At 32.5% G+C, this 21538-nt stretch overlaps 1 protein-coding gene across 9 annotated transcripts in view; it reads left to right on the forward strand.

Annotated features, from left to right (window-relative positions):
• Positions 1–21538, forward strand: part of LOC140452223 (uncharacterized) — a 365408-nt gene that overhangs the window by 70344 nt on the left and 273526 nt on the right. For 8 of the 9 annotated variants that reach the window (XM_072546341.1, XM_072546340.1, XM_072546344.1 and 5 more), the window contains exon 2: positions 5052–5099. The exons of the other annotated variant lie outside the window; for it this stretch is intronic. In XM_072546341.1, coding sequence (XP_072402442.1) covers positions 5052–5099 — 48 coding nt within the window. The remainder of the gene's footprint in view (positions 1–5051; positions 5100–21538) is intronic. 9 annotated transcript variants of the gene reach the window in all.

Below are 21538 nucleotides of genomic sequence, written 5' to 3' on the forward strand. Positions count from 1 at the left end.
AGAGTAAAGGAAAAGGAGTAAGGAGTAAAGTTACAGTAAAGAATGAATGAGTAGAGCGGAGAGATAGAATAATTGATGTTCTCGAAAGCGAAATTCACTCTCTAAGACCACGTTAAACATCTTCAATGTTCTGAAGTCATCTCAGTCAAGGTATTCTTTAATGTTTATATCAGACTGACTAATAGACACTATATTCGCCGACATACTGTTGGACATGCACCAATCATCCCAATCTGAATCTCTTAACCTCCAAGATGATAAATGAAAAACATCGTTCCTGTCTGTTTTCGATCAATTGATTGGACACGGTCCAATCATCAAAGTCGGGACTCTTTACTACAATATCAGTTCCTGGTTTGTTCTAAGTAACCAGGCAACATACTGCTGGATGATTTCAGTTACTTTCCTCGGTACCTTCCTCTCTTCTTTTTCTTCTTCTTCATTCTTCTATTCTATATCATATTCTTATTATGAATAATTTAAAACCAGGATACTTCAAATTAAACGCTGTTAAACAAATTTAAATGTAGACGGTGATTCACGCGAGTCCTTAGTCCATCATCTTTATTTTTAATGGAACGTTTCTTTATGTTTGAAGATACTTAACAACCTTATCTTAAAAAAGTATATTATGTAGGGTCTATTATTTATAATACAAGTTATAATTTTGAAATTATGTATAATTTTCGTCACGAAATTAAATACATAAAATTTTGAACTCAGTAATTTATCACGCTTTCAGTAATAGTGTTATTTTAAAGGCACCGGGACTTGATGAAATTCCTTGCAGATTATTAGATGCATAACAAATAAAAATAATTACTGAAATATTTAATGAAATATACAAGGCAGGAAAAATACCACTAGAGTGGCTCAAATTGAAGTTCGTACCATTGCCCAAAAAACCAGGAGCAAAAGTTTGTGAAGACTAGTTATAGGACCATAAGCCTAATGAGTCATCTGCTGAAGTTGTTTTTAAAAGTCATCCACAAAAGAATTTACCGGAAATGCGAGGAAAAAATTGCGCCCAATCAGTTTGGATTTGTGAACGCCGGTGGTACGGGGAAAGCTTTATTTAGCGTGCAGGTATTGTTTCAGAAATGTAGAGATGTCAGCTGTGATGTTTTTGCATGCCTGATTGACTACAAGAAGGCTTTCGGTAGAGTCAGGCATGAACAAATGATGGAAGTGTTGAAGAGGACAGGGATTGACGGAAGAGACCTAAAAATAATAGCTAATCTGTATTGGAATCAATCAGCAGTGCTCCGAATAGATGGAGAATATACAGATCAGGTCAAAATCTTAAAGAGAGTGAGACAGGAGTGCATAATTTCACCACTGATATTTAATCTGTACTCGGAGCACATTTTTGAAGCGCTAAAAGATATTGATGAAGGCATCTCAATAAATGGAGTCAAGCTCCATAACCTGCGGTAATGCAGATGATACAATAGTGTTTTCCAATACTATAAAAGGACTGAAAAACTTGAATGAACAAGTAGAACATATGGATTGGATATAAACACCAGAAAAACCAAGCTAATGATCATCAGCTAGGAAACCATCACTAGAGCAAATGTGCATGTGAACCAAATGAAAATTGAACGTGTCTCACAGTACAACTACTTGGGAACTATAATCAATGAGTCGTGGGACAATATCCAAGAGATTAAAGGTCTCATCGGAAAGGCAAAAAGTGCATGTGAACCAAATGAAAATTGAACGTGTCTCACAGTACAACTACTTGGGAACTATAATCAATGAGTCGTGGGACAATATCCAAGAGATTAAAGGTCTCATCGGAAAGGCAAAAAGTGCATAGTTGACTATGAGCTCTGTGTTCAAGAGCCATCACCCTAGAAACAAAAATAAGGCTCCTTAAATGTTCCGTGTACTCATTGCTTCTGTAAGTCACCAATAACGAAGTACTGCGGAGGATGAACACAACCGCGGATTTGGTCAACATCGTGAAGATCCGTAATATGCAGTACTTGGGACGTATAATGAGAAATCAAGGCAGATATGAGCTACTTCAATGCATTTTGCAAGGTAAAATTGAACAAGGCCCCAGGGCGAAGGAGAATATCCTGGCTTGCAAACCTGAGACCATGGTATAGAAAGACCTCAATACAGCTATTCCGTGTAGCAACTAACAAAGTCATCATAGCCAGAACGATCGCCAACGTTCTTAACGGACAGGCACCCTAAGAAGAAGTTCTAAATTATGTAGTTAAATACAGTCGATAATTTTCTAAACTCATTATCAATATTTTGGGTTTTGTGTTTATTTTCTTCACAAAAATTATACATAATTTCAAATTTTCACCTTTTACTATTATGCGTATTAGACTGTATATAATACAGTTGAGATCCACTTATTAAGGAGCTTTTAAAAACAAAAATGTACGGGGCGTTAAGATGATGGACTATGCTAGACTTTCGTAAATTACCCTGTAAATTTAAATTTATGTTTAAAAAGCGCACATTTGAATTTGAAATTTGAAGGGTCCAGTCGTTTTTTATAATCTTCTAAAATAAGAACACATGCAATTTTATTTCATAAGTGGTTTTCACAGTACTAGTGTGGTGTTTACATTCCACGTTGCGATTTTTATTGTATCCTTCTTTTCTTGTTCTTTGTATTTCTGATTTGTGTGTATCGTCTTAGTTAATGGCTGCCCTAGTTGCAAATAAAACGTCAGAAAGAAATAATTCCATTCACTCCTTGAGCATTAGAGTCTATTATAAAATAGTTTATTTATTTCACAATTGTTGATTTATTGTTTGACGATTTGTTATCAGAATTGTATTTATGCGATAATTCATTTCAAGTTTTGTTTTTCTACGGATTGCTTTTAGATACCTTCATAAAACATGTTCTAGTGTTTATCACCTTTTAGTACTGCTACATACTGAGTCATTAGTGTTTAATCATGGAAAAGGAATTCAAATGAGTCAGTTGGCTATAAAACTTATAGTTGAAAGCTTATGGACATGTTTTTGTTTTGACTAATAAACTTGTATGATAATCATAATTTTGATATTCAACTGATAATGACACATAGACTGGCGTCGAAATGAGATATTTATCAAACAACGAAGCAAGCTGGATTCCAGAACCTTTGTTTACGAAACCATTTTGTTGTGGAATTTCTCTGTTATCACTTTATTTAATGGCAACTTTACCTCTATTTTGCCTTTGATTATGAAACGCAAGATGCCGTTTTTTTTCTCTACGCAAAATAAGTCTGAGATAATTTTTGTCGTTCTTTTCAACTTACACTTGATGTTACATCATAACATCATCCATCCATCAGATCTTCAAAACCCTTATATATGACCACATATCAAAGGAATTAAGTCTTTCATCGCCCCTAGATTTAGTACCCATAATATATGTTATCTAGTCAATTGTATTTTTAGGGCTAATTTCAAATCTCTGCTACAAAGAAAGAGCATTTGCTTTTACATTTTTATAAATACTTGTCTAACTCCCTACACAATTTCCAGTTCTTCTGATATTTCACTCTAGAGCGTATGCGCAAAATTTCGGGCTAATGCTTTTTAAATGCAATCATTTTTTTCGAATCCTGAGAAAACTAATAAATATTTTTGAAAAATTTAAACGCAGAATGAAAGATTACATTATTACCGAAGGCCGAAAGTCCCTTAGAATAAACAAATTGTTTCTTTTGAATGGTATATTTGAAATTAAAAACCACACTTAATTTTTCTGCAGACAACACTTACATTGAGTTGTTGAAAAGTCGGTCCTTTCAATGATTTCCTTGTAGAATGTTTTTAAAGGAGTCCTATTGAGATACGAAGCTTTGTATTTTCCTTTGTTTTTATTAATATCGCGTATTATTGGCTTACCAACTTCAGACTCTTGAAAATGATGAAACACTTTCACCCTTTTTACTTCTCTTTAAAATTTCTAGTTTTTGTTCAATCTTTTAAACCTGTGTTTAACACTGACCCGAATAATCCGCAGTCATAATAAGCCACGCAAGGATAATCGGGGTTATAGGGTTATATATATATATATATATATATATATATATATATATATATATATATATATATATATAAGTAATAAATAAATTAATTATAAAATATAAATAATTATATAAATAAAAAATAAGTACCATGATTTCCAAATATATACGAAATTGTCAGAGGTTAATAATGAAAGTCGTTAAAATGTTCAAATAGAGAAATGTGGCTGTAATAGTTTTAAACGATTTCAAGTACCAACATACAAATATAGTCTTAATATAGGGCTTGGGACCATACCCAGAAGAATTTTTTTTTTTGACCACACTGTCGAAACTTAACGTATTTGTTATTTGGGTGGAGTAGGACAAATTTTGAGCTTAGCGAAGTATAGTAGTGCCGCGATCTCTAGCAATCAAAACGTTCTGGATGTTATACAAAAAAAAAGGTATAACCACAATAGCAATTATTATTTTAATCGACAGTTTTAACATAAAAAATGGAAAAACACGCGATAAATCCCAAAGTTACCCAAAAAAAATTACTACACGGCAGATTTTACAAAATCCATGATATATTTTTTTTAATAGTGTGGCAACTTCCTCGGACAATTTACAAGGGCAGTTTAAACCCTGCGTTCGACTACGGACATGCCATCAGCAAATTGTCAGACAGTAAGTTTGCCACATTATTAAAAAATATTATGATGGATGGATAAATTTGGGATCTATCGAGTATCCGCGCGTCAAACGACGCTGACAACTGACAAATTCTTTCAGCTTTTATATGCTAACAACTGTCGACTAAAATAAAAATTACCTTTGTGCTTATTATTCCATGACTGATAGCTTGCGAGACAAACACCCCACCACCGTACTTCGCCAAGCTCAAAATTTGTCCGACTCCACCCAAAAACAACTACTCAAAGTTTCGACAGTGTGATTATAAAAAAATCTTTTAGGTATGGGTTCAAGCAGTAATAGTTTATATTTCTAATGGTTTTTTTGCCACATTTCCCGGTCAAAGCTTCTTTACTAAATTTTTTTGTTTCTTAGATCCGGACCAGATGACAACACTAGTTCTTCTTCTCCATCATATCAAACGTAAGTACTGTATTTATTAAATTTTTAAATTATTGTATATTGTTAATCCACTTCGGTATTCTCAATCTCTATGATCAACTAGCGTTCTCCATTTTTTCGTAAGTCATTATGCTGCCAATATCTATTCCGACTATATCATACCTTGTTCCAAACTACAACTTCAGGCCATCTCGTGAGGTTACAGCAAAAACCACTAAGTCTAAAAACAAATTTAGGAGTTATATGGAATTTAAAGTTTACACAACATGTCTAAATTTTATATAAATTATTTTAAGGTTACCTTCTCTGTTTGGGAACTTCTTTACTTATTAACTATAGATTGTTTCAAAGTGACTAGTCTATATAGGATAAATGCACAACATCGACGCCATACTTCTTTGCAAACTTGTATTAAAATAAACGTCACTTCTTACTACTTAGCCTAATCCATCTTTTGTGTTGAGGGTAGCTTAAGTACTAATGCCCACTAACGACCCTGCCTGGCTTCCTTCTGTCAGTGGTTCTCAAACATAAATAATATTTACTACAACATACTTAGTTAAATTAAAATAAAATAGAAATTAAGAAATGCCTTTATTTATGTCACACAAGCAGTTTGTTTTTTATTCTATAGTATGTGCTAGCGATACAAACCATTTGTTTATAGCTTTAAATAAAATCGAATAAAATAAAACTAAAATATAAAGAAACATTTTATTTATGTATTGTTCCGTTTAAAAGTTAAGGGGGGAAGGACTTTTAAAAACCGCACTGTATATGTTGGCAGTAGCAAAACGTAGAAATATCCGAAAATAAAGCTAATAAATAAGTTGAAAATAAAAGAAGTCATTGTATTTAATTTCGTGTGTAAGTAATCGTAATTGTACACCATTATATTTAGTTCCTTTTTCTGTCAATCGCTGTCACATTTAGTTTCTGCTTCACTATCGTCATCATCATTATTATCGTCACTGTCATCACTATCTCCGTTATTTATATTTCTAATATTTGGTTCGATATCAGCCAACAAATTGTCAATTTCCTACATTTTTTTTTCTGTTGCTATTACGTGGTTTACGTGGTTTTCCATTTCTCTGGCGTAATAACCTGGTACGCTGCTGTAATTAAATTTCGCATTTCAGGTATAGGGTGGGAGCCTCAGAATCTTCACATTGTGCTTTTTGGCAATGTCTTCTATTATGTATCTGTCATATTTTGCTTTGAAGGCCTTGACTAATTCAAGTAACTTCAAGTAACGTCTTCTTCAAAAAATAGGTCCTTTGACAGAAGCCATTCTTGAATATATTTTTTTAGTGTTGAACTATTGGGAATTTGTTCTGACTTTCTGCTGTGATAGGAGGTATTGTCCATTACCACAACAGTTTTTTCTGGCAAATTTAGCATTAAGTTATTTTCGAGTCCTGAGTATTTTTCTTTGCCAAAAACGTGAGCTCTGCTCCATCAACAAATCCACTGGTAGATCCTGCGTGCAATAAAACGAACCGTGCACCACAAGCTGTTGGAGCTTTTAATCCTGTTGTCAGACCACGAACAAAAGCATCGCGATGAGATGTAATTGTTTTATCAACCCATTCTTTTTTCACACTGTGCCCGATATTTACCCATGATTCATCCAAATACACTATGTTGTATCCTTCTGCACGGTATTTACGAATTGTGCGTAAATAACGATGACGCCACGAGATGATTTCTGGTTTTTCAATCAAAATTTAATTTTTGCCACGTTTTATAAACACAAAATCCATATGAGCGTGGCCCCTGAAAAGTTGGGCCAAGTTTCTTCGACATTTACAACAGCTAATATGGTGTTTATTGTTGGTGGTATGTTGTCACCAAAAAATTGATGAACTGTTCTACGAATTTGGCCCCTGACACCTTCATCGTACTTGTTGTCACGAGAATTACCAACCTTTCGCTTCTTGGGCCTGCTCTTTGGAGATTGTAATCCAGCAGGTAATGAATATTCCTATCCTATGCGAAACAGAGTCTTTTCGCAAACACCACCACTCATTTCTGACACTTTCCTAATTACACCTGATACAGAATCGTTGTTATCCTGATTAAGATGATAATTAATAATATTCACGAGTATCTGATTCTCTGAAAGTTTCAGAACTTTTCCACGTTTCCATTGAACAATTTTCTCCATTTTGCGGTAAAAATTCGGCGTCAAATATAACAATAGCCATCAACAGAAAATAACAATAATTATCAACAGCAAATCACAACAACAGCCACCAACAAATAATAACAATAACAAAACAGTAACAGTACATAAAAGATGGTACAAATAATCGTAACTCGAATATGTTTACGCGCTCCGAAGAACAAATAAAGACTAATTAAGGCCCTAGATGTATCAAGCTTTTAAACATATTCTGTACAACAATTACTCTAATTGCTTCTTAATTACTGAATAACTTGGAAGAAAGTATTTGCAGTTGATATCATCCAAAATTACAAATTCCTTACACATTATGGCAGTAATTAGCACTGCAGGGACATAACATTTTAAATTTGGCAGTTAGTAGAAATTACCGGAATTATTTTAAACTTTGAAACAAATGTTTATTTAATGCACATTTTATTATACTACTGCTACTAATAAAAGATAAAAGTTGATAAGTTACTATTAGAAACAAATAATGTATAGTATTATGTAAAATTATTAGCAAACGATATTTGTAAATTACATAAAATTGTACGTGAGGACTTGTTGTGAATTCCTGGTTTATTCCGTTTATTTTGAAAGATAGACAATAGAGAACGTCATCGCTCACTGCATAAAATTGGCAACGTCTTGGCGAAATTCCCATAAGGTTAGCATTGCATATCTTACCCTGTACAGACTAGTCACTTTGAGACAAAGTATACTTATTTACTTTAAAAGATTACAGTATATTATTTTTCTTCTATTCAGTAAATTTTCATTATTAAACTGCCCAACACATGGTGATCTGTTTTTAAGTTTAAAGAAATTCCCCTGTCTTTATTATTTTTGCGAACTACGTCGCAAGCACAGAAAACGGTGTAAAATATCATATTTCTGCGAACCATTTACTTAAATTATCGCCATTCAAAAACGCAGTACAATAGAGTTGATTTATGGGAATGTACTTGCCCTACGGACCTACACCACCCACGGACTAACTAGAAGGGTGGCCAGAGAGTTTCTTGACTATTTTATACCAAGAAAAAGTAACTTTTTATCGGGACACCGAACTGAAAACATCTCTCCAGCTTATCGGTTACGTCCTTTTTCGTGCCTCGACCTTGGCGTCGCGCCTCGCAGATACTACTCTACTCCGCTTGCTACAATTAATACACCATATTTCAAAGGTAAGTGTTTTTTCTCTGTACAGATAACAGCAATGAGTTACGCCAATGTATATTTCATGATATTTAAATTAATTTCTAATTTATTCACAATCAAAATATTGCATTTTTCTTTGGCATTTGACCCACTTCGCCCGGATTGTAATAAATATAATATAATAATAATAAATAATAAAATAATAAAAATAATAATAAATATAACTTTGGTTCAATTAATTTTATTTTGTTTCATTTAAACTTAATATTTGATCGGTTTTTCGACTTTTTTGCATTATTTTAAACTTAATTTACATAATTAAATTTGATCATATTTACGTAACAATTTTTAAATGTATTTCTACTTTTATAATTTCTAACATAAGTAGGTACTCTTATATTACATATTTTTATTGATATCATATATTGATTATATATATATATATATATATATATATATATATATATATATATATATATATATATAGTAAAACCTCCCTTAACCGAAACCTTTTTAACCGAAACCTCGTTTAACCGAAACGGCTCTATTAATTTCACTCACCGATTGGTGCCTATGTATGTTGGGAAATCAAAAAAACCAAGAGCTCTAAAAGATATTTCCGAAAAAGCACTTCCAGCTTTTTATAGAGGCCAAAAAAGCTCATGGATGTCGACCACTTTATTTTCAGAATGGTTCGAACATGAATTCGTCCCAAGTGTAAAATCCTTTCTCAAAATCAAAAAACCTTCCCATCAAAGCATTGTTGCTTGTTGAAAATGCGCCAACTCACCCTCAAAATCTAGAAAATGGTCAGATTTTTGTCACCGAATGTCACGAGCTTAATTCAGCCGTTAGACCAGGGAGTAATAGAGACATTCAACAGATATCATAGAGGAACATTCTTAACACATCTGTTATTACAGAAGACAAATGAATCCAAATGTGTTGATTCTCAATCTTTAACAATGAAACATTTTGTTTATTGGTGTGCTGAGTCGTGGGCCAAGATCAAATCCTCAAATGCTGGAACAACCTTTTTGATGGGATTTTGATTGACGATCCTGAAGAAGGAAATGGTAAAGAAACGACAGAAAAAATTAAAACTAAAAAAATTTGCCGGGATGTGAAGAAATTAACCAAGAAGAGATACGTGAGTGGTTAGCAGCCGATGACTCAGAAAGTGAATTCACCGACCAGGACATCATTGATATGGTTCTTCATTCAGACAACCTGAGCGTATCAGACGACGAAGATGACGACCCAACAGATAACAGGTAGGATGAGACCGCCGACTCGCGCTGCCTTCAATGATTTTCAATGTCGTATACGTAAGAACTTTAATTAGTTAGGGACACGATTAGGTTCTTAATTTTTGTTGTCTTTGCATAAAGTTTTGTCCTTTTCAGATTGCTTTACGTTTCGTCGAACAATCAAATGAGGCAAACGCATGACGTTCTGCCAATGAACGATGAAGAGATATAGGTGCAAAACATCGTTTTCAAACAAAAACGCAAAAGAAAATAGAAGATTTCTTTAAAAAAGCATGTTAAACTTGTTCATTTTCCTTAATTTTATTACTTTATTCTGAATTTACTTATTAGAAAACATTACGAAATCACCTCATAGTATTTTTTAATACTAATACTTTGACTAAGAATACTATAAAAAATAATTTTATTTTTAACCGAAATTCTTGTTATCCGAAACGGCCTCCCCCCCAAATATTTCGGTTAACGGAGGTTTTACTGTATATATATATATACCCAAACTGTGGCTCAGGTATGTTGACCACACATTTATTATCTGGACGCATGGAGAAGAGAAACTTAATAAATTCCTACAACACATTAACAATATCCATCCAAAAATACAGTTTACCATGGAACGGGAGAATAACCAACAACTTCCATTCCTAGATGTGTTAGTTATTAAGAAAGAAGATGGAAGCATAGGACATACAGTATACCGAAAACCAACCCATACTGACAGGTACTTACACGCAGACTCACACCATCATCCTGCACAATTAAATTCGGTAATAAAAACCTTAATAATAACAAGATCTGAGAAACTGGCAGATGAGGACCATAAGAATGAAGAAATGCACAAAGTCAAAACAGCTCTAAGAAAAAATGGTTTCTCCATGTTCACGATTGAAAAAGCACAGAAATCCCGAAACAACAGCAAAGATCCAGAAAAAGAAGAAAAACCAGTCGGTAAAACTACCCTGCCCTATATAAAGGGTACGACAGACAAAATCAGTAGAGTTCTAAGAAAAAACAAAATAGAAACTATTTTTAACACCGACAGAAAAATCACAACCATATTACCATCAGCAAAAACAAAAGTTGCATTGGAAAATCAAGGCGTATACAGGATCCCTTGTGAAGACTGCGATAAATCGTACATCGGACAAACAAATCGAAGGATACAGGTTAGACGCGAAGAACATCGAAACGCCATCGAAAGAAAAGAGAAAACTTCATCCCTAGCACAACATGTCATAAACACAGGACACAAAATAGACTTAAATGGAACAACAATGCTAGCCAACATCGAAAATAAGGCCAAACGTGTAATCAGGGAAGCCATAGAGATCGAAAAACATCCGAAAAATTTAAACACCAGAGATGATGCCCAAAGACTCTCTCAAATACGTGGAAAACAATTCTGCAGAAAAACGTAGAAATTAAAATAGCGAAGAAGACCACGCCCACTCTGCGCACAGGACCAACCACAAGAAGCGCAACAAGATATTTAAATCAGTTCGCCTGGAACATCAAGACGAAGCAGAACGAATCTGACTTGACAATGGCAAGTGTGACCTTGCCGAAACGTTGTCAAAACAATGGTTTTTCTAAAAACCAAAAATATTTAACGCGGAGTCAAACCCGGAAAACAACTGAAACCATATATATATATATATATATATATATATATATATATATATATATATATATATATATATATATATATATATATAATATATATATATATATATATATATATATATATATATATATATATATAATATATATATATATATATATATATAATATATATATATATATATATATATATATATATATATAATATATATATATATATATAATATATATATATATATATATATATATATATATATATATATATATATATATATATATTACCTTAAAAATTTATTAACATTGTGTTAACTGATTTTTGTGAATTATTTTTATTCAAGTTTTATCATACTTTCCAACTCATTCTGCACCTGTTGCGTGTCAATTTAACCACATTTCTTTTGTTACTATCTCGATATTTTCACTTGTTTGCGATTGGTTTTGTCTGAAACCAAGTAGCGCATTTCTCTTATTGAAATGTAGATTTCTTTGTGTTGATTTGTTAATTTCTGTTTGCATTCTCTTCGTTTTCGTTTGTTCTTAGTTCTTTTCGGTAATTTTTAACATAATAGCTAAGCCTATCAGTTTTGTCCCAACACGACCAAGCTCGTGAAGATATTTCTAGGTTGTTAATTTTTAGAAAATCAACAGGCAGATTTTCTGTTATTCCTCCGTTTTTACAACCCAATCCTCTTTATTTATTTATGTTTTTTCTCTTTTATTCTCATGCATCTTTTCGTTTTGTATGCTACAGAATCGTTTCAGGAAAATCCCGAAACTCAAAGAAACATATGTTGAATTCATGGAGGATTTTATTAATTCCCAACTGATGCCGGATTCGGAATCCGATTTTATTTAAATCGAATATTTCTTATTACTCTCACGCAGTTTTCAAAAAACAAATTTTTATTTCGCTCCTTTTCTCCATAATTCGTACTAGCTTCGACGCCAGTTTATATGACCTTCGAGGTGTGTCGCTAATCGACACTTTTTATATTGGTGCTAAAAGGGCATCTCGTTTTTTACTTAATTTTCGATATTTTCGTTGTTGTTTCATTTGCGATATAAAGCAAACGTATCGACAAATTAAAGTAAATAAGGAATTTTGGAACTATAAAAGGGTTTTCTGGAGATTGGATTTTTCTAAACCCCTCCAAGAGTTTTTCTGCGTACTGTTACTTACGGCACTTATTCTTCGTTTTATTTCACTTAAAAAAAACTCGAAAATCTACCCACTTTCTGCAGTGAGCACTTATTCAGCTTTTAAAACTCCATGGTTTTTCGCTAAGCAATGTGTCAGCAACCATCCCGACGGCCTTCCGTCAGAATTACGATTGACGTGATTCTCTTGTATCTACTCACCTTCTGCAGTGAGCACTCACACAGCTTTTAAAGCTCGATGGTTGTCCGCTAGGCAATTGCGGCAGCAACCATCCTTGTTTATTTCAAGACCTTGAGCTCGAGGCATTTTGACATGTTGTTCGTTTGTCAAAGAGGAACCTTCCGTTGTTACGGTATTAGGCCTAAAATGGAACCATACGACTGACTTCTTTTCTTATTCTTTTCTTCCCTTTGACAAACCTTGTACAAAGCGGGCTATTCGAAAATCAGGCGTATTTTTTTTTCTATCCTCTTGGTTTATTTTTCCATGTCTTTTTGCTAGTCAAATGTCTTCTAGAATCGTTTTTGTACTTCAATGTATCTTGGAATGATGAAACATCTGAACAGATATAACAGACCTCTGTACTTGTATGTGTTACATTTCTAGAGTTATTTCTACACAAGAACATCTATCGCAAGATCGGAGCTCTTGGCAACTATACTGCTGACTGATCTAGTCACTTTTGTCAATGAGTCTCCAATTTGGATGCTCGTTCTGATTCGACAAGATTGGACCTCTTGACAGCCATATTGTTGGCTGATCTAGTCACATCGGTCAAAGAGTTTTTCGTCCGATCTTCATGTGTAGTCTGCTGCCCTCGAACTAATTTTTCTACCCATAAATTGACAATCGTAAAGACATGCAAGAACTGATACCAAGCTCTACTCGGCATTATGTGCCTTTTAATCAAAACCCTCTTATGCTTGTCATGTTTTATCACCGGCACAATTGTTACAATTTTCACGAAACTGGCATTTTCCTACTACCGTGGAGCTAGTCGAAATATTACTCCCCGGCTGTCGTCGAAGACTCTCCTCTATAATGCGACGCCACGCCGAGATTTCGATGCTGTTCTTCTTCTTGTTTTTTTGCGTCCCACGGAATTCTTATAGGAAAAGAGACCAACGGTATTCTGTTTGACACAGAATTCCTAGTTTAGTAGGTCAAAAAATTCTACTGAATCGATGCTATTCTTTTTAACTGATGGCATTGTACGCGTTGTTAATCTAAGTTTCGGATGACATCCAACAATGTCCTGTGGTCAAATATGCCCGCCGCGTATTTGTCAACCCATATTTTATTTTTACTTAATTTCGATCTTTTCATGTCAATCTTTTACACTTATACTTTCAGCTGTTCTTAAAAACATTCGTTTTTGGAGCGAGAGAATGTTTGGGAAAGTATTTAGTATTTATTCACATATTTTACACTCAATATTTGTGTTACTGTATTATAAATATGATCTTGTTTAATTATATATTCTAACTACTTATTTACTTTAAAAGATTACAACATATTATTTTTTTTCTATTTAGTAAATTGTCATTGTTAAACTGGCTAACACCTGTTTTTAAGTTTAAAGAAATTCACTCGTCTTTGTCATTTTTTTCTAACTACGTGCAAGCACAGAAAACGCTGTAAAATATCATATCAATAGAGTTGATTTATGGGGATGCACTTGCCCTTCGGACCTACACCATCTACGGACTAACTAGATAGGTGGCCAGAGAGTTTCTGACTATTTTATACCAAGAAAAAGTCACTTTTTATCGAGACAGTGAACAGAAAACATCTTCACTTTATCGGTTACGTCCTTTCTCGTGTCTCGGCCCTGGCGTCGCGACGCGCAGCTACTACTCTACTCTGCTTGCTACAATTAATACACCATATTTCAAAGTAATTGTTTTTTCTCTGTACAGATAACAGTAATGAGTTACGCCAAGGTAGATTTCGTGGTATTTAAATTATTTGCTAATTTATTCACAATCAAAATATTGCATTTTTCTTTGTTATTATTCTAAATAATTTAACCAGCGGCCTCACGTTTTTCACAAAACATCCTCCTTCGAATAAAAAATTCCTGTTTTAGGAGTACAATGCCCTGTTTTTACATGATTTCAACAATACAGCTATTAACATACACGTAAAGAAATTGTTAAAAACTACTACTACTTATTGCATTTTGCTTTTGGACTTGGTTAAAACTAATTATTGTTTTATTTATTTATTGTTTATTACTCATTTTAATCCCTAACAACCTCATAAAAAGAAAAAATAATGAACAAACTAACCAAAAATTAGACAAATAAAAAAACAATAATTATGTAATATAAGATAGTATGTATTTACAATAATCCAATACTAAGCTTGATCCTCTTAATTGGACTCTATCAGAGACAATATCTAACTGCCTCATCACTTGGAAGGCTATTAAACCACGAATTATCAGTTTTTTACACATGGTTAACATTTTTTCTTTTTTTTTTAAACTCTAATGTTTAACTCTTCGGAATACAGTTTTGGCAAACCATCTTTAAATGTCAAATTCGTGAATGATCTTCGGCTAAGTCGATTTGAGGTATTTAAAATACCCATATAATCGCTGTACCTACCATGCGGTCCATATGTATGGAATAAATTCATTTTTAGCGTTATTATGTACTATGTGAAAAAAACCTGAAACAGGTCGATTTTTATTTTTGAATTGACAATTTAGAGTATAAAAATATTATCCCCCTCCAGCACCCCCTTTGAATTACAAGCACCCTCTCGAAAATTTTAAATAACAAAAAGGGTCGTGCGACACATTGTTAGAAAAGGATTTTAGTCCTATGTTCAGCAAAATAAAGTTTTTTGAGTTTATGCAATCATAACTGAGAAAATGGATTTTTACAATAATTAAATTAAATGTTCAACTTGGCCACCATTATTCACTTATTGACAATAACCGAGGCGATTTTGGAATTCTCGTATAACATATACTTTAAAGATAATAAAATATTAGTCAAAAAGCCAAATAAACAATTGACATGAATCTAGTAGGCTACTGTCATTTGGGTATTTAAAGTTACTAAAAGACGTCAGTATAATATTTTTGCGCGTATTAAATTTAATTATGGCTCATTTTGTCCGATACTCAAAGAATAGACATTTTAATTATGATTGGTTGTGGTAATAAAAGAAGAACTCAAAAGGAGGTTTGTGAAATGTTTAATAATAAATACACTGGTGAACAAGTTTCCATATACTGGACATATAAAAGAAGTTTTGTTATACTGGAAATGTAAAAAATATTGAAAAACCAGGTGGAAATGATAAATTTACTGATGAAAAAAAGTTAGATGTACTTCTAGAGATTGAGGAAAATCCGCATATGACAACTCGAGAACTTGCCGCTGTCAATGATGTAAGTTAATCATCTATTTTGAGAGTTTTGCATAAAGAAAAATACCACCCTTACAAAGTTTAGTTGGAGTTAAATGAAGATGATCCTAATAGAAGGCCAAAATTCTGTGAAATGATGATGAATAGAATGAACGCATATTTGCAGTTCTTAAACAAAATAGTTTTTTTTTCTGATGAAGCGACGTTTCATTTAAACGGAACGGTTAACAAACAGAACTGTAGATATTGGAGTAGAGAAAATCCTCACTGGCTGTGTGAGGATTCACACGCAATATCCTAAAAAAGTTAACGTTTGGGCTGGTATTATTAACAATAAAATTATTGGTCCTTATTTTTTTGAGGTCACAGTTTATGGTGAGATTTATCTAGATTTTTTGACTTTTTAGTGCCTAAATTACGAAGATTTTTTCCTGATGTTAATCATCCAAATGAGATAGATCGATCTATTTACTACCAACAAGACGAAGCTCCACCGCATTTTGCACATATAGTTAGAAATTATTTAAACGAGGTTTTTCCCAATAGGTGGATTGGAAGACGTGGAACGACCGAATGGCCGGCTAAATCCCCCGATTTGACTCCTCTCGATTACTTCTTATGGGGTTATTTAAAATCTAAAGTATAGTTTAATAGACCAAACAGTATTGCTGATTTAAAAGTTAGGATGACGAAAGAAATTAACAAAATAACCCCGAGGCCGTACAAAATATTGTACGAGAATTCCAAAATCGCCCCGATTATTGTCAAGAAGTGAATGGTGGTTATTTTGAACATTTAATTTAATTATAAAGTACATTAAAAAGTACATTCTAAATATTATGTGGCATTATTATCTTCATTTACCCTAAAGTTTTGTGATGGAGACATTATCAAAATTTTACATCTTAAAAATAAATTTTCCCAGTTATGATTGCACCAAACTTATAAAACTTTAAATTGCTAAACAGAGGACTAAAATCCCTTTCTAAAAAGATACCATACTCTTTGATCTTTAAAATTTTCGAGGGGGTGCTTATAATTCAAAGGGGGTGCTGGAGGGGGGTAATATTTTTATACTGTAAATTGTCAATTTAAAAATAAAATTGACCTGTTTTAGGTTTTACATAATATCGCTAAAAATTAATTTATTCCATACATATGGACCGCATGGTATATACTGAATATGGAAATATTCATAAAATTGTTTTATATATTTGCATTTTTAAATTTAGACCTGTCCTATTAATAGATCACTGGGCTTTAGTGTTATCATAATTACAAGTATATATGCATGAGTTTAAAACAGTTGTGGGAGTTAACATTTTTATTTGCGTCTAATAAAAGAAGTTAATGTTTTGTAATATTGTATAAAATAATTTTTGCACAATGTTACAGAAAATTTTTCATAATATATTAGTGGTTTGTTTGGATTTACAATTTTCTCCTAGTCATCGTCTCTGCTCTTCACATTTCTCCATGAAGTGTTCTTTCCCATAGAATTTTATCTCCGTAACTACTTTAGATGTTGATGTTCTCGATCTTCTTACCTAGACCAGAGAACTAAGGATTTTTCCGTGAGATTGGTTGATACACCTGCTTTTAATAAATTTGGTGATAACATTATATATTAAACAAAATATGCAAAAGATTAAACGTCATTTTCTACTTATAAACCATATATAAACAATTTAAGATCGCTATTTGATTTTAAATAATAAAGGTGGCGACGGGTACACTATATGTAGGCTTACCATAATTATGAAACTCTTATCCGGAACAGAAAATGGTGGATAGGGTAAAGTATAAAAAAAAAACGATTAAGCTGCTGCCAAAAATTTTTATTAATAATATACATACCTATTTTTTGTACCATTCATACTTCTCGCTTGTATGTACTTTTTTTAATAAAATGTTATTTTTTTTATTTTTTCGTAAAAATCGTTACATGTCATATTAAAGTTTAATTTACAGTATAGTAATGCTTGTATGGTAGACTCCAACATACAGCTTCTATCGTCCGACCAAATATGTTTCATCATCGAGAAGACACGCTCTAAAGGAGAAGAGGTGCCTGGTAAGCACAAAATATATTGCACCATTTTTACCAGGTTGGGTGTATCGATGTGTTGTTCATGAAAATGTTTAAATAGTGCCTAACCCATCAACATAATCAATTTTTATCGTCGTGGAATTCCATTCATCATTCTTTGATGCTATAAAAACTTTCGTAAGTGACAGCTCGTCAAAAAGGTTGTCAGTATTTATATTTTGTCGATCGTCCGAACCGTGTATTTTGTTTATAATTTCAGCAGATCCTTCGATTTCGTCCCATTTCAATGCGTGATTCAGTCCAATCCATTCGAAAATGTCGGCTCCTCCGAAACTTTCTTCCCACAATTCAATGTATCAAATGCATTGTCGGTAAAAATCAGTTACTTCTGTTCGAAATTTATCAATATTCTACTACCAAGATTCTTTAATAATAATTGTTTCGCTCTTTGTGGTAAAAAATTGCTGTCCATGCGTTCTTGAAGATTAGATTTCAACCTTCTTAATTCCAAACTAATTTCAGTCGCACTTGCTTCACTTTTTTCCATGAGTAGTACAGTCTTGTTAAAATTGTTTAATAATTGTCCATGCATAAACCAAAAATATAACTCACCCGTTTCACTTTAAAAAAAATCTCGCATTGCACGTGGACAGTTATCTTGGGAAAGAAAATATGCTTTTAGTCCTTCGAATATAATTAGAATTTTCTCAATTGCCGGCAAAAAAGAAAGAAATCTGGTACTTCCATGTTGGATTAGGTTTTTATATTCCACATTTACACATTCACAGAACTCCTTCAACTGAGTTACTCGAACTGTGTAGATATGAAAATGTTTATATATTTTGACAACTAGTGCTTCAATTTTGATTGGTAAACCATCCACAGCAATTTGAAGTGCATTGTGTACAATATGTGCGCCACGTCCAATTCCTACAATATCTACACCGAGTTCTTGTTTAAGTCTTCTGTAAACATTATTTTGTCCTCTTCTATGCACACCTCCAAAATTTGTATTACAATTGTCGCCACAAAATGCAGTTACTTTTTTTTGTCATGTCATGACGACGTAATGTTGAAATTATATTTTGAGTCAATATTTCCGATGACTCACCCTGAACGAACTCAAAATTCATAGTTTCGCATGTAACCTTCTAATGGTAAAAGTATCTAACTATAATCGGTGCCAGTTTGATGTGCTTTTTATTTGAGGTGTCGTTAGTAACACTTACGAAAAAAGCCTTCTGTAAGTCGGTGTGTAACTCTGACAGAGACAAAGGTGCCAACACAATATTTAAAATGATCTCTTCACATTTGGTTCTCGCAACCTCAAATTTTGATTCAAAAAATTTTGAAATCAATTTCGACGTACAATCAGATGTTTTGAAGCTTATATCATACTTTGCCGTGTGATAAGCGAATGTGGCCTCTTTAGCTGCAATAATTAAATCGTTTTGAATGGGATCATCATTTAAAAAAGAAATTGTGATAGAAGAAGTACTTGCAATCGCCGTTATACTAGTCTTGTGTTTTGCACACTTTAAGTGATCTTTAATATCTGCTCGTCCACCGTGTGCAATTGAAAATTCTAAAAAATATTGCAGGCATTTCACCCTGCTATTGCACTAACCCTATTCATTTTGTCAATAGAAGCACGTGAAAGCCAAACAGGGTCGTACTGATGTGTATCATATGATTTTTAAAAATATTTACTTTTGAAACTGTTAGTGTAACAATTTCTTAAAATTTAATCATTAATCACAATTAAACTAAACTGTAAAAAATAACACGACCAGTAAATAACATAACAATAACTATAACATATAAATATAACACAATATATTAACTTAAAAATCAACACGATACAATTTGAATTTAAAACGCTGGCAAGATCTGTAACATGAGAATCTGTCTGGCTTAAGGTAATAAATTATATTTAATAGCCTCTTGACAAATGAGACGGCTAATATCAACACGTGCTCATATTTATTTTACAGATGGGAATTTGCTAAATGAACGGGATAAGCTTTTTTATAAAAGGATACTCTTTATCAAATTCGCTTGTTGAATTTGCAATTTCTTTTCGGCATTTTAAATCAAACACAGCAATTAAATAAAACACAGTGTTTTCATATTTTACCACCGTTCACAAAAAAACCGAAATGATGAGGGTAAGCTGACATCTGTTTTTTTTAATTCATCAATTCTTGATTTTTTTAATGTTTATATGCGTTAACGACTCACTGAAATAATGTGTTTAAGAAATGTGATACAGTGAATTGCTGAATTGGTCATTTTAATGATTTCAAGAATTAAGCACGTCTTCTGTGGGAACCTTATTAAAATATCTTATCAATCAGATGTGCAGTCATTATTATTAGAATTGTTTATATAATACGAACGTGAATAATCTTATTTATTATCATAATATTAGTAAATATGAATCCTGGAGGAAAAAAATCATTCGTGTGAAATCACGTAACAAAAATTCAAAACTACCACAGTTTTGTCAAACCGGGACAAAATGACAAACCGGCCGGGACTCCAGGACCGATGTCTAAAACCGGGACAATCCCGGTTAAACCGGGACGTATGATAAGCCTAACTATATGGAAAAGTGACACAATTTTACTAAACAAGCATAGAAAATCTTTTAAAATGAGGGGTTGTAAAGTTATGTTAATTTGTTACTTAAATATGGCAAAAATAACTTCAAAGTTGATGTTTTGAAAATTAACAACTTTTCTAAAAATGCACAACAAATATTGTTCTGAAGCTATTTTCTTGTGGCATTTTAAAGTAATTACTATTTAAATGGGAATAAGCCACAATTAAAGGTTAAAGTACGTTTATTGACGTTTCAATTTCCACTTCGGAAATCGTTAAAAAAAGAAAACGATTTCGGAAGTGGAAATTGAAACGTCAATAAACGTACTTTAACCTTTAATTGTCGCTTATTCCCATTTAAATAGTAATGCACAAAAAAATTTTATTTTTTTTGGCAAAAATTTAATTTTGAAAAAGGCTTATTTTATCAATTAAATTATTTCAGTATTAAAAAGTTTACGCTAAATATTGTAAAATAGGTTTGCAAAAGTTCTGTGATTTGAAGATATAAACAATTAAAGTAACTCTGACGCAATAAAATATAGGAAGTTATTTTTTTTGTATTCGTTGTGTTTACACGAATTAAAAAAAACATAATGTCCTGTGTCCCTTAAAACCCGGGTAAGTCCTTTTTTTTTCAGAAATTCACCGGGGCTTTGTTTATAAACAATGAGCAATTTAAAACGAACCATTGGTAAGAATAAAAGTTTTGACAAAAAAAAAAGATTAAAAAAAAATTTAAAAAACGTAAAAAGCGATTTTACAAAAAATAATTAACTTAGGTTATTAACAATAATTTTTTGGTCATTAAATTATTTAATTTAAAAAAAGTAAACGTTTCTCTTCAATTTGTAGATAAAAGCTTTCTGGATTAAACAATTCAATTTTGCAATAACTGTTAGTGAAACTTCTTCAAATTTTTATAGCTATGTACATGTGATATTGTCCCTATTTACATATGATATTGTCCCTACTATCATGCGAAATTAAAGTTTTTTGTGCATTTTTAGAAAAGTCATTAATAATTTTCAAACAATCGAC

Source organism: Diabrotica undecimpunctata, chromosome 10 (assembly GCF_040954645.1).
Source record: "Diabrotica undecimpunctata isolate CICGRU chromosome 10, icDiaUnde3, whole genome shotgun sequence".
Lineage (NCBI taxonomy): Eukaryota > Metazoa > Arthropoda > Insecta > Coleoptera > Chrysomelidae > Diabrotica > Diabrotica undecimpunctata.